The sequence below is a fragment of the Ptiloglossa arizonensis genome, chromosome 4 (genome assembly GCF_051014685.1).
Source record: "Ptiloglossa arizonensis isolate GNS036 chromosome 4, iyPtiAriz1_principal, whole genome shotgun sequence".
In the NCBI taxonomy this organism is placed as follows: Eukaryota; Metazoa; Arthropoda; class Insecta; order Hymenoptera; family Colletidae; genus Ptiloglossa; species Ptiloglossa arizonensis.
In genome coordinates, this window is record NC_135051.1 from 25,504,391 (window position 1) to 25,518,520 (window position 14,130).

At 45.1% G+C, this 14,130-nt stretch overlaps 1 protein-coding gene across 4 annotated transcripts in view; it reads left to right on the plus strand.

Annotated features, from left to right (window-relative positions):
• LOC143146164 (kin of IRRE-like protein 1) overlaps positions 1-14,130 on the plus strand; it is a 445,694-nt gene that overhangs the window by 353,846 nt on the left and 77,718 nt on the right. For all 4 annotated transcript variants that reach the window (XM_076310177.1, XM_076310180.1, XM_076310178.1 and 1 more), the window contains one exon: positions 10,388-10,498. In XM_076310177.1, the coding sequence (XP_076166292.1) occupies positions 10,388-10,498 (111 nt within the window). The remainder of the gene's footprint in view (positions 1-10,387; positions 10,499-14,130) is intronic.

Below are 14,130 nucleotides of genomic sequence, written 5' to 3' on the forward strand. Positions count from 1 at the left end.
ATTCTAAATTCGCAGCCAATTAGCTCGGTACTACCCGCGACGTAGAACTATTGTTCGTCGCGAGTAATACCGATTACCAGGTCTCACTATGTGGAGGTTGCTGCGAGCGGAGACCCGGAGAGAGATAGATGGAATCAAAGTTCCATCGATCTCCTTCGATACGCGGTACAAACGACATTACTAAACTCCAGAGATAGAAGGAATCGATGTTCCTTCGATCTCCTCGTTTAGTTCTGCCAAGCAATTACATTAAACAACAAAACGAGGCAAAATTGGGAAAGACGCGACGCGAATCCTGCAGTTGGTCCTATTAGGTCTATCCCGTTTCCCCTCGGTGGATCCGATTCTAGAAAAAACGAGTGAGAAAAATGAGAACAGAAAATGAGTCCAGAAAAATGAGAACATTTTTTCAATAGCAGAGACCTCTCGAGGTAAATATTTAAAATCGGTGATAAAAGAACCGATCGATCTATAGTTGATAATACCAGCGTTATCGCATAATCTACCTAGCGTCGATAATACTAATGAAGCTCCGTGTATAAGAGAAACGAGCAACGGCGTTCGTTTATTATTACGGTAATAATAAACGAACGGACAGCCCGTCCGACCCGAGTAAATTTTTCTCTCTCGAATTTCCAAGCTCGATGCAAACGAAACTTTACAGTTGGCGAAAGTTTCGCGCGGTCGAGCGGTCAAGTTGGCCGAGCGTTTTCGCCAACGACATTCTTGCCTCGGATTAATAATTATTTTTGCACGTATGTTTGAACAGCATCATAAGGGCGAGGGGGGGAATGGTGACGGTGAAATTTCACTAGAGTTATTTCTGACTGATGCCCGAGCTCAGGCCGCCACTCGAAATTTCCCAAAAAAGCCAGTGTACTAAGGAAATTCGGAATTTCCGGCCTTTTTAACCGATTTTCCATGGCGTTGGACCGGACGAACGAATCGAGCGCGGCTCGAGGAGAATTAAGCGTACTAATGGATTACGTCCGTTAGGATGCAGCGCGTCGAGTTAAAAATCCATCACTCGTAGATACTATTAAAACTCTCCCTTCCCCATCTGAGGAGAGACTACCTTCTTGAAGGATCGTCAGGTACATATATACATACATATATGTATAACGTCTTCTCTCTCGCTGCGATAGGATGCGACACGACGCGGTAGAGCGTCTCGTCCTTGGATTTCAATAAAAACGTCAAATTTTATTTTCAAATTCGTCCCCGGGAACACCGCCCCATCGTTCATGCTCCTTGTCAGCCTCGAGCACGTCGTCCTTGCGAACTAGATCCTCTTTCGTTCCCCTTTCTCGCCACTAACGGCTCGTAGCTACCACCTAGCAGCACCCTCACCGAGTCGATAGCGACACGGTCGCGTGGTAGTAGTTTTCCATGAAAACTCGAGCTCGAATCCACATCCAAAACCCCGTGGCTGTTTCAATATTGTCGAGAGACGTGGCGATAAAAATAACGAGAAAGATTACACCGTTCGAGGGCGAAAGAGAAGGGAAAAACTCGAAACTCGACGTTTTCCCTTCGTAGTGTTGCTCGTGAGTCGATTTTTCGCTTTTCCACGAGGTCGTAGACAGAGTCTTTCGTAAATCGGGAAAGCAAAGATTCCGATCGGACAAAAAATAGGGCGTAATGGTGTTCGGGTGATGAAAAGGGGAACAGTCGAAAGAAACAGAGCAAGGGGGTGAGGGTTGCAACGGCCAAGGGGCGACTGGTGAACGGTTTGTCAGGAGGTCGTGAATTAATTCGCGCCACCGCCTATTCTGCCCTCCCAGCCTCTCTTCCGGAAAGTTAAATTCACGACTCGCGCGAGCTACACGAGTTTCCACTATCGTTCTAAAATTCAAACGAGCCACCGGTGCACGCCCGTGCCACTCGATCGTCGAGGTGGCGGCGCAGTTTTAAAATACTCGACCCGTGCGACAACACCTGGGGAAGCCCGTAGACGACGAGCCGCGTGAAACGACTACGCTCGCGAAGGAAACGAAGACGACAATGGACGCCGACCTTCGATCTCTTGGAAAATCTTCGTCTCGGATCCGACGATCTCGTGTTCGTACACCACGAACGACTGCAGTTGCTCTATAGAAGACTCTATTCGTACATAAGGGCCATCTATAGTTGCTCTACAAAAGACTTTATTCGTACACGAAGGGCGACTACAGTTGCTCTATAGGAGACTCTATACGTACAAGAGGAGCGTCTATAGTTGCTGTATAGAAGACTCTATTCGTACACGAGGAGAGACTATAGTTGCTCTAGAGAAGACTATTCGTATACGAAGGGCATCTATAGTTACTCTATAAAAGACTCTATTCGTGCAAAAGGAGCGACTATAGTTGCTCTATAGAAGACTCTAGACCTTGAAGACGCAAGACCCAAACACCGACGACCTCCCCAGACAATACCCTTTCGTTGACTCCGCGAGCGATGGTCTTTTATCGTAGAGGACCTTCGTAACAAAACGGTCGAAAAGACGTTCGATCGTCGACTCTCGAACCTCGCGATTCACGATCAGAGATAACCGTAACCGAGAACGATATAAACGACGACGAAATACAGTGCCCCGGGTATTATATTTCGCTGATTCATTCGCCGGGCATCGTCCGCGTAAACGAGCGGGTCGACGTTTCGGTAATTAGTCGAGTTGAAGGAAATTTCCATAACAATGTAAGAATTATGACGTTAAATCGAGCGGCGGTAGCGGCCGCGGCGGCTATAATTCTCGTAGATCACCGGACGTCGGTGCGCGAGAATATCGCCGGTAACGAACGCTTTGAATTATTATAACGGGCTGGGTCCCGGGATCGAACGAATCTATTTAACGGGTAATCCCTCATATCCGCGTGCCTGTAACTCGTATCAAAACAAATCGACGCGGGCGAATTGTAACGCGTCACCACGATATTTGTTCCGAGGAGACACGCGCCGCGCCGCGCCGGTAACGTACCGGTCTACGATTCTCCACCGCGATCGGTATTAAATCGTGTAACGAATTCCGAAATAATTCCACGGGACATCGTTCCGGAGGATATTTTTAATTATTGCGTTTCGAAACGCTTTGCGCATTTGGAAATACGCCCGGAATTACAAGTCGTCCCCGCGGCCCGCACCGTCCCTTTGAACGCCGGTTTTTCGCATCGTTTTAATCCCTCTACCCGTTCCCATTAATACGATGTACCCGAATAATTATTCGCGACCGCGTTAAAGTTGTCCGCGCAGAACTCCCGCGCTGCTAATATCGACGGTGAAATTTTCCCCTTTAATCCTTATAGTGCCAAGGCGGGGTCTCCGAGAGACCGAGATATATTTATATGTGGTTTCTATGCCCAATCGTTTTTCGATGTTTTGTTAGTAATCTCGATCGGTAAAAGCAAGAGAGGAAGAAATCAACGTGTTCTCGCGTGTCAGTTTCTTTGCGTTTATTTCGTCCGGTGTGCGAGTCGTATCGGTAATGGAAATGAGATTGTATTCAAGTGGACCAGTAGCACAAAGTGTACGATGCGTATCTATCAGAGTACACAGTAGACACTTCTATAGAGTATAGTATAGAGTACAATATAGAGTACAGTAAAGAGTACAGTATAGAGCACAGTATAGAGCACAGTATAGAGCACAGTATAGAGTACGGTTATCTCTAGAATAGAGTAGAGAGTACAGTTGTCTCTAGATTACAGTACAGAGAGATCTGTGCGATCTTTGTACATCACATTGCGAAAAACGACGTTCGATTTTTTATACCCACGGCCCGATTTAAGGCCGGTTAAGGAGTACCGATCCGTCTCGCGACCTCGAAAGCCTGCGAACGGTCTCTCGCGTTTCGAGTCAGTCTCTGAACATCGAGTTTTTCGATATTTCCAACACCTGGTCTCAATCCTTAAGATCGAACGATATTCGAAGAGACACGAGGCTGAGCGCGACTGAATTGCTCGAAAGCTCGCAACAGAGGGAATTGAATGGCCATCGCTGGTAACGGCAGATCTGTCGAGAAGGGAGGCGACTTTGGATATACATATACATATAGATAGATATATATATTTCGAGATATGTGTGTGTGTGTGTGTGTGTGTGTGTGCGTGTGTGTGTGTATTCGCGACTATGTCACACAGGGCCGCCTATTTTCCAGCCAGCCCTGAAATTATCGGCGCGGTCTGAGCGAGGTCCATTGATTACCACTGGTAATTGCCATTACAAGCCCCCCTTCTACAGGGTGGGCAACCCCTTCGCTCTCCTCGGTACTCGACCCGCCCCCGATCTCTTCCAGCGCCAGTCCCGCGAGAACCTGGATATATCCCTATGTATCGGCATTGAAAGTCAACCGTTTTATCCGGGACGCGAGAAACCACTCGAGTATTGCGAGTCTTCTATTCTTAGCGCGCAGCCGTTCCAGATTTAATCCGTATCGAGGTATGTGTGCATCGCTCCCGATCTTAAAAATAAATCGTGTCGTCCCGACTCCTTGAGATTTAATATCGAACGCTCACAGTAAGATCAGTGAAGATCGTAAACGTCCGACAGTCTCCTCTGATTCAATTATGTCACCTTCGAGCCACAGAATCTCCCCAGGCCTCCTCGATTTCGATCCTAGGTGTACATAGAATTTTTATTCGCGTTAATTCAACGAGAATTAATTCTATCGCATGTCATTGTACACACGATCGTTTCAAGATAACGTTCCACTCGATTCAAACCTCAGAGAAACTGTATAGTTTTTGAATAATTACTGGCTAGAGGAGAGGAAGGCTAAACCATGATATCCGCTACTCCGATTATTGATTCTTTCTTCGCTACTGGTCGCGTATCTATTCGCGCGACTACATCCGAGAATCTATCGATTTTCGACAAGGCGTCATAATTGAAAGACGCATCGTTCGACCGCCTCCCACTGGTTCTTTTAATTCTGGCAAAGAGCCGTCCACGGTCCGTAATACTTAGGTAACGCTTAATCCCCTTCATATCGCTAATCGGATGAAGCATACGATCGAATCAGTTAATTGGACCAGAGATCAATCTTAATTTCCCTCGTAAATCCACTTACGTAATCTTCGCGGTTATCCCTTTAGTGGATCTACCCAGTAGCGGGGTGCAGCACCTGCTTGAGGGGCCGCAATTTTTCGGCTAGGGGTGTATTGAATTTCATACAAATATATTAATTTCAGTGACGTCCACATCACCTTTGCACGTGAAATTTACTTCCAAAGATTGCACGAATCAATCCAATATTTTCCAAAATTCTTTGACATTCAATGATTTTCGAATCCCTCTGAATAGGGGATGTATTTTATTTCGTGTAGAATATATTAATTTCAATCTACGTTACATTTGCATGTGAAATTTATTATCAAAGATTGTACAAATTAAACCAATATTTTCACAAATTCTTTAGCGTTCAATTTTCGAATCCCTCTAAATAGGGGGTACTGTATTTTCACGTCACTTTTGCATATGAAATTTTCTTCTAAAAATGGCGAAAATCAGACCAATATTTCCAATCGTTGATGTAAATTATTTTTCCTTCATACGAGATAACCCATTGGAGAATCACGTGAAAATTATTACAGTGATCTACGAAATACAAAAATGGGAAAAGGGAGAACCGGAGAAGAGATATTAAAAAATTTCTACAAAATACGGTGTAATAACTGTATTATAGAATGGTAAAATACACTTCTATCTGATCGAATATCAGAAAAATTAGCATCTTGTTTTAGTTGGAACATCGACAGAAAATTTTTCAGCAATTTCGGAACAGTTTATCGAGGCGCAACATTCGCGGAACCGAATTTTGTCCATTCACGATCGTCTAATCGCAAAATGGCGACCAACGCCGACAAACCATCCTCGATATTCAGACATACGCGAAAACGCGTGTTTCTCGTTCCGTAGATCGTACGAATTTCGCGAACCACGCGCCACCGACACTTATCGGCGTTCTCGCACCCCGACACGCTGGAAATTTTTCGAATTTACGGTCGTCGCTGTAAATTATCGCGCGACGTATCCCATTTCGATATATGTATACACCGAATAACGTTTACAATTTCGTTGAATCGCGATCTCCAGTCTAATCGTACAAATATTCGAAACGCCGACCCCGCGATATTTAACCGTAATCGAGCCGTTATCGATGAAACGTTGCTTGGAAAAATTAAAATCAAATAAACGAACGGAACCTGCACCCGCATATTAACGATTCGAAGCCTCCGCTCGAACAATCTCTCTATGGTTAAAACGTGTTTTTTTTTTTTTTTTCGTTCATTCAACGCAAACTAAAGCACGCGAGACTACTCGCACGCCTGAAAACACGAACAAATTGCAGATTTGTATGAGAACGACTACACTCTACTCTATACGGTACTCTATACGGTACTCTATACTGTACTCTATACTGTACTCTATACTGTACTCTATACTGTACTCTATACTGTACTCTATACTGTACTCTATACTATACGGAGGAACCCTCAAGGAAGAGTGGGGGTTAGAGAAAAAAGCATAGAGAACGTTTGTTCCCGTAACTTGATGTATGTACATGGACTCAAAGGTCGCTAGAGAGGGGGTAGGGCATCCGAATCTCGACGAGCTCGTTCGAGGGGAAAAATCGTGATCGATCGGTTGATTGGCTCGCTGACGCGCGTGGCCAGAACGAACGGGGCGCTCGATTTCCGTCGATACAGCCGATTATGGATTGAAAAGCGGCCATAAATCTTCGTGAATACTTTACACGGGCGTTCCGCCGTACGAACGGCACGCTAACACCGTGGATAAAATTTCGTCGCGGCTTCGGTTCGGTTCGCGTAGTCGTAGTCGCATGAAAATTGAATTTACCGAAACACGGATCGCTTGATTAAGCTGCTTCGCGACTCGTTCGTCGATATCCCCGCGATTTTCGAGCGGTTCGAAGCACCGGACCCGTGTCGTTAACCTCGTGATACTAACGCCGCTCGGATGTAAAGCTAGATCCATTTATATCGAATTCTCGACGAGAGGAAAAAAGAGAAAGAGAAAGAGAGAGAGAGAGAGAGAGAGAGAGAGAGAGAGAGAGAGAGAGAGAATCGAACGTCACGAATTGCGAAAAGCCAGCCGGGACTGATCGAGTTCGCGTGTTACATCGTTCGATTTCGCTCGCTGACGATACTCGTGGAGGATATACGATTTCCTATGAGCAGAGAGACCGTCTACGGTAAATATTTCTTGCAAGAGACGACGGACCGAGAGCCGACGTGCCTTTGGAAGTCGTTCCGTGTTCGTTCCGGGATCGTTTTAAGGTCGTTTCAAGGTTATAGGTTATCGAAATCCCCTCCCTCCCGTTGGATGGACTTTGCGCTCGGAATACACGGTTGGAACGGTATTTTAGTTCATCGGGGAGTCTTAGGACGGTGTTCGATAATTGTAAGGGGTTAATATTTCCATTAGGAAACTCTTACAGAATTGATTGCGATTATCGAACACGGGTCGCTAGGACAATTTCTGTATAGAGTACAGTATAGAGTAGAGTATACAGTACAGTATAGAGTAGAATATAGAGCAGAGTATAGAGTACAATATAGAGTACAATATAGAGTACAATATAGAGTACAATATAGAGTACAATATAGAGTACAATATAGAGTACAATATAGAGTACAATATAGAGTACAATATAGAGTACAATATAGAGTACAATATAGAGTACAATATAGAGTACAATATAGAGTAGAGTATAGAGTAGAGTATAGAGTACAATATAAAGTTCAGTACAGAGTACAGTACAGAATATAGTTCTCTCTAGAGTATTGTACAGAATATAGTTCTCTCTAGAATACAGTGCAGAGTACAGAATATAGTTCTCTCTAGAATACAGTGCAGAGTACAATATAGAGCACAGTTCTCTGTAGAATACAGTATAAAGTAGAGTTATCTCGATAGTACAGTACAGAGTACAGTTCTTTCCAGAGTAAATGCGGAGTACAATTCTCTACAGTAAAGTACAGAGTACAGTTCTCTAGAGTTCAGTACAGAGTACATGCGAGACTTTCAGTTGAAGTAAATCACTATCTAAACAATTCGCGAACCGTGCAAATCTACGGCTTCGATTAGGTTGTCCTCGATCGATGCATCGCATTTCAATGTTTAAGTTTTTCGATCAAAATTTACGACGGATGCGACGAGGGTGAGCTAACGGAAGAAGCTTAGGTGAATATATCCGGAAGCGGCCGCGCGGCAAGAACCGTAACGTTATTTCGGATTTGACGCAGTTTACGATGCGACTCGATTGCTTCCGCGCAGTTTTTCCGTTGCGACATCATAGAACCGCACGACCGTTTCCATATCCGCTTAAAGCAATTTTTTGAGTGATCGGTGATCCCTAGAATCGGTCGTGACACTATTCTACAAAATCCGCGTTGATCGTTTCGCAACCCGAACGCTGAGATACAGTGTGTCTCGGTGTTGATGGTGCGAGCTAGGAGGGGATAATTATAAATGGAAAAATAAGTCGGCGATGTGGAATAAAATTTCTTCGTTCTTACAAGCGTTTTGAATACTTGGAAAGTACGTGTAGTCTGTACTTTTAATACTAGGAGAGTAGGCGTAGAAGTACTTTGAATACTTGAAGAGTAGATATGGAAGTACTTTGAATACTTGGAGCACGTACGTGAGTACTTAATCAAATCTTGATACGATCGTCTATCAATAGCATCGATATACGCAATACCGATTCCTTATCAGTATCGTGTGCTATTATCTCTGTCGACTTAGGAAGGGAGTTTATAAATGAAACATGTACATGATGTGTACGCGTGCTCAGAGAATATTCAAACTCGATTTTCACGAAAACAAAATCTCGAACGAATACTTCGAAAATACAATTCTAATATATTCTCGACTTACTTTTCCACGCAGAATCACCCCGTTCTCGATCGTACCATCGATACACCGAGCCATCCCCTATATTTTTGATGGCCTCGCGCGCGTACTTTCGAACGAGGTGAAAGAGGTCGAGTAACGGGCGCATAGTATCCGTACATTTCCGGATCGGACGTAACACGATCGTGCAACGATCCCCGATATCGATGGACTACTCCTCTGTCATCGGTGGATCGCGCGAAAATCTGCGCGTTACATCGGCCATTGAGCGGCGTTCTCGGTGAATTTTCGGTCGGTCCGAAATACGTTTCAAAACCGAGCGGAAAAATAGCCAAACGATTCACCCCTCAATATACACGCAAGAGCGTAAAACCCTTTCCGAACGATGGCTAAACAGACCGATAGGGGAAAGGATGGCAGGAAGTTGGAATAAACGTAGGTGTGGCTCGCCGTAACCTCGCTGATAAAGCATCGAATACGCGGGACGTATGCAGGTAACTTCCAAAATAACGAAAAAGCGAGAGGAATATCCAACGGGTTGGCTTATCCGACTCACGGTCCGAGAACGAATATTCCTGGAAAAAATACCGCCGCGCTTAATCCGCAAACGATCATACCTACACGCGAGTCGATACTGCACACGCTCGGACTACAGTCGGAGCGAATTTGTTTCGAAGGACCCCCGCTCAAAGTACCTCGCGATCTGTATCCGACTTTTTACCGGAACTCGGGGCAGAGAAGTTACCCGTTAACCTCGCGGCAACGTGCCAATCTTTTTAAAAAGTTCCCCTTGTGTTTTTCAAATATTTCGATCGACGGCGCACGGAAACAGGGGGTAGTCGATATACGCCCCGAGGAGTTCAATCGCTTTCGATCCGTGACTGGTAATCTGGGGTCTGACAGGCCCCGGGGAATTTCGTCATTGTCGAAAATTCAATTAATTTACTTGGTTTCTCGGTAAATTAATAAGAGTAATTCGCAACGTTGAATTTTGTTTCTTCTTAGAAATACCGAGGAATATTTGAACGATTACACTGGGTCCTACAGTCCCCACCATACTGTATACGTAACGGAGAGTAATTAAGAATAATTTGTAACATTGGATTTTTTTTCTTAAAAATACCTGGAAATATTTAAACGATTATACAGGGTCCCACAGATACTCCACTATACCGTATATGTAACAAAATACCTACCATACCGGTTCGAAATCCTGTGCCGGAGTCATTTCTGACACACTACCATTTCACCGGTATTTGTTCTTGCATATACACCAACGCATTGATAATAGCTTGAGACTCCAACTCTTCACGAACATTACATCCAAGTTTGAACATTCTATACATGCCTAAGTAAGCACACGATTATCGTCACAAATCTTGCAATAGTGAAACTTGCTACTGTCAGATACTATCATGTACGTGCCTCGAATGACGAGTGAAAAGTGACTCCTGTACAGTACTCGGAGGATTAAAGTGACGAGTACGAAGTGCCTCACTCGTGTTGACTGGAATTTTTGTCTCTGTTGCAGTACCCCCGGAACAGCCGACCATTTTGGATCAATGGGGCAGAATAGTGAACGGGACAGCAGGACCCTACTGGGAAGGCGACACTCCTTCTCTGACATGCCGCGTGACTGGTGGTAAGTCTACTCAATTATTCGCACGCCGCGATAAGATATTCCTTGTCCAACTTGGACATCACGGCACGACGTTCCGTGTGCAACGCTGGTGGAGAACACGTTCACCTTGCGATGGAAAAATTATCCCTGTCCTTCTTTTTCCATTCCGGAAAATATTTTAAACGAAGGTAAACTTTACAGTTATTTCGAGACTGTATATTTCCATGGAATATTTCGTCGATCAATTCTATAAATAGCTGGAATTCGTCCGATATTTTTACCGAGTTCCTCATCGATCGATCGTTACGTTGTTTTTATATTTTGGAGCAAATTTCTATTCGATTTATTGAATTCTTAACACGACATCGATTTTTGTAGGTTTACTGACCGTGGGTTCTCGTTCTTTGCACAATCGATAAGTTTGGATTTTACAGATCTTGTACGATATACGATATAAAATATTCCATTGGTCTATTCTCGATGCAAAGTCTTCGAGGATTGTATAAATGCCGAGGAATTTAATATTCGATTTATTTCCATGTTTATCTTTCTCGTGTTACGTCTTTGTTGCGCATTTCGCGGATGTAGAATACAAACGAAATTTGGCAAACGGTGAAATCCTCCGTTACTCAAACTAAACTTGGAGAACCGTTTAAAAACAAATCCAACGTTTCGAAATAGTGTGTAGTAGAGCACCTAACACGACCGTGTTAAAAATCTCACGTTCCCTACAATCATAAAGCCAATGTCACCCCCTTCCCCAATACATTTTCCTCTCGTCCACGTCACACACCCAAAATGCTCAAATTAAACGTAAAAAATAATCACTTGCAATTCCGTACAGTTTGAAAAACTCCCGAAAATACTCTCCCGATCTCGCACCGCCCAATCCAAGGGCGTTCAACGTCGCGACGAGCACTGTTAGGCGTTTCTCTCGATCGTTCCGCTAAGCGCGAGCGACGTGCAACTTCGTGAGTCGCCCAACCGGCCAAGAAGTTTCTATCCGCGGAAACGGCTAAAATACCGATGGTTTCCGTCCCACGGAGAGGACTCTCGGGCCACGGTGAAACCCGAGATACGTGGAATTCGGTAAACGCTCGTAACTTTCAGAGTTCGGAGAGTTTTTAACGACGCCGCGGCGTCTCGAATTTCAGACCCGGTAAACACGGGCCCCCCGGAGTAAAACTTTTACTTTTTCACCTCACCCTCACCCCCGCCCCCTCCTCTACACACCTTCCACCTCGAGCGGATCATCCCACCGGAGTCGGAGATCGCACGCATCCCCTCGACCGGATGAACGTTTCTCTTTAGCTCGTCTCTCGACGAAACTTCGATCGGGGTGGTTGCAACCGGTGGGGGAGGAGCGGGAGGGGGGGGGGGGTGAAGGATCGAGAAGAACGTCGAGGGAAGGCTGACGGAGTCAGTGGTGTCGCCAGTTATTAGATCAGGCAACTTTTTATCGACGAACGGGGCTAAGTGAAAAGTTCCACGTTCAGGGAGGGGCCGGACGCGAGAGGAAGTCCTTCTTCGGGGACGGGATGAGGAGACACGGGTGTGGAGGAGGGGCACGGAGGATCAAGCGTTCCTGGTATGGGACGGGGAAGGAAGCACCGAACTACCGAGGTTCCGGTGTTTACTTTGGCAACTGGATCTAAATTTCTGTTTATAACTGCGGCAACTTCTTCGTCCGCCTTAAAAGATTATTTCCTCCTCGTCCCCCTTCATGGCCCCTGCGGCCACCTCCTTGCTAGTACTCCCCTCACTTGAGTTCCTTCAGACGTCCTCTTGTCCCAGGGCCCGATTAACCGTCTCGATTACGGTTTTCTATATCTAGAGACATCGACGATTCGACCGCGAAGTTAACGCGATGTGTGAAAGTATTCGATAGCTTACGTTCGAAAGTTTACAAGGAAAGTGAGCGGTATACTATACAGAGTGCAAATCTGCTGGAAATGTTCGATAATTCGCCGCGAGTAGTCACTGTACCCTCGCTGATTAAAAGTTACTATTATCGAGGTTCTTCGGTGCACTTTAAACGGGGATTTAGAGCGTTTCACTTTTGACAGGTGAATTTCACGAGATGTTTCAACGTAAATTCTCCATCTCCCCTCGGTCGATGATTTTCCACCCTTAGATGATAGAAGGGGTTGGAATCTAATCGGTTTCGCGACGAAAAATTCGTGGGGAACGAATGGCCCGTCGAAGATGCGAAAATCGTTCCGAACGTTGATGTGTATACGTATACATCGTAAACTGGATAACTATGATACAAATACAGAGGTGCACGACGACGATTCAATGCTCATCGTCGGCGCGACCGGCACACGATGAATACATCGAAATTCGAAGCCAGGAATATTGCCGTATGCAGATTCGATGGGAATTGCATCGACGCTGCGCATCGATCATACGCACTGCGGCGTATAAATTGAATATCGAGAAGATCGGCTTATCCTTAACAATACGGGCGGCAGAACCGCGGCAAACGATCCCGTTTCGAGCCCGGGCCTAGAATTTTCATTTAATTGTAAATCATCCTTAAAGAGGGACGAATAGATTGCCTCGTTCTGGAATTCAGTTGCCAGCCGCCAAATATTTGTTCTCCTTTCCCCCACCAGTTTCCTCGTGGGTTTATTTTTTTCATGGGGTTTTTTTCACCCCGACCCGGCGTACCAGGCGTCTGAAATTTATTTTTTGCATCGTCGAGTGGATCCGGCTCGACGATATCGCTTCTGTTCAGGGGAAAACCGGTCGATGAAATTTTCGCGATTCCACGCTCCATGCACGAATTTTCCCCTCCCATTTTCGCGGGTACTCGTTCTCCTGTTTCTACGGCACGGGACCGAGTGATTGAGAAAGGGGTGGTTTCTCTGTCGGAGATGGAGAAAAGTTTTATTTTTAAGGAAATGCTTTCGCGGTCCTGTGAAGGAGTCAACAATTTTCATCAGTTCACTCTCCGAGTTCGAATTTCGCAGACATTAGTTTCTTAAATAATCGAGGAAAGGGGTTCAAGATAAAAAAAAAATGTTGTCACTAAAAAAAATACTTTCGCGGGTCTTGTGGAAGAATCAACAATTGTCATCGTCCACTCTGAACGTTCTAATTTCGCTGGTATTGATTTCTCGAGTGACCAAGAAAAAGGGGGCGGGGAGGTTCCGTTGGGGATGAGGAGAAAAACAAACTTTGTTTTTAATAAAATACTTTTACGGTCTCGTGAAATAGTTAACAATTTTTACTATTCCATTGCCTGCGTTCGAATTCCTCGAGTGGTCGAGAAAAGGGGTGGTTCCTTTGTCGGGGATGGAGATGAAAATTTTTCTTTCGCAGTGAAAACATATTTACAGTCACATCGAAGAGTTAACAACTGCCACGACTTCATCGCGCTCTGTTTTCGAATTTCTCGGGTACTCGTTTTCCCACTCTCGTTGCCCGGGGCTAGTGATCGAGAAAACGGTGGTTCCACTGCCACGGACGAAGATGAAATTTTTTTATTTCATGGAGAAAACATTTTCACGGTCTCGTCGAAGAGTTAAAAGTTTCCGATCCACCCGTTACGTTTACACCGCGAATTATTAGCCGTCGTGTGCGAGTCCAGGCCGGTATTCCTGTTCTCGCGGCACTTCGGCAAACATTTGCAATTCAATCGGAGCGCG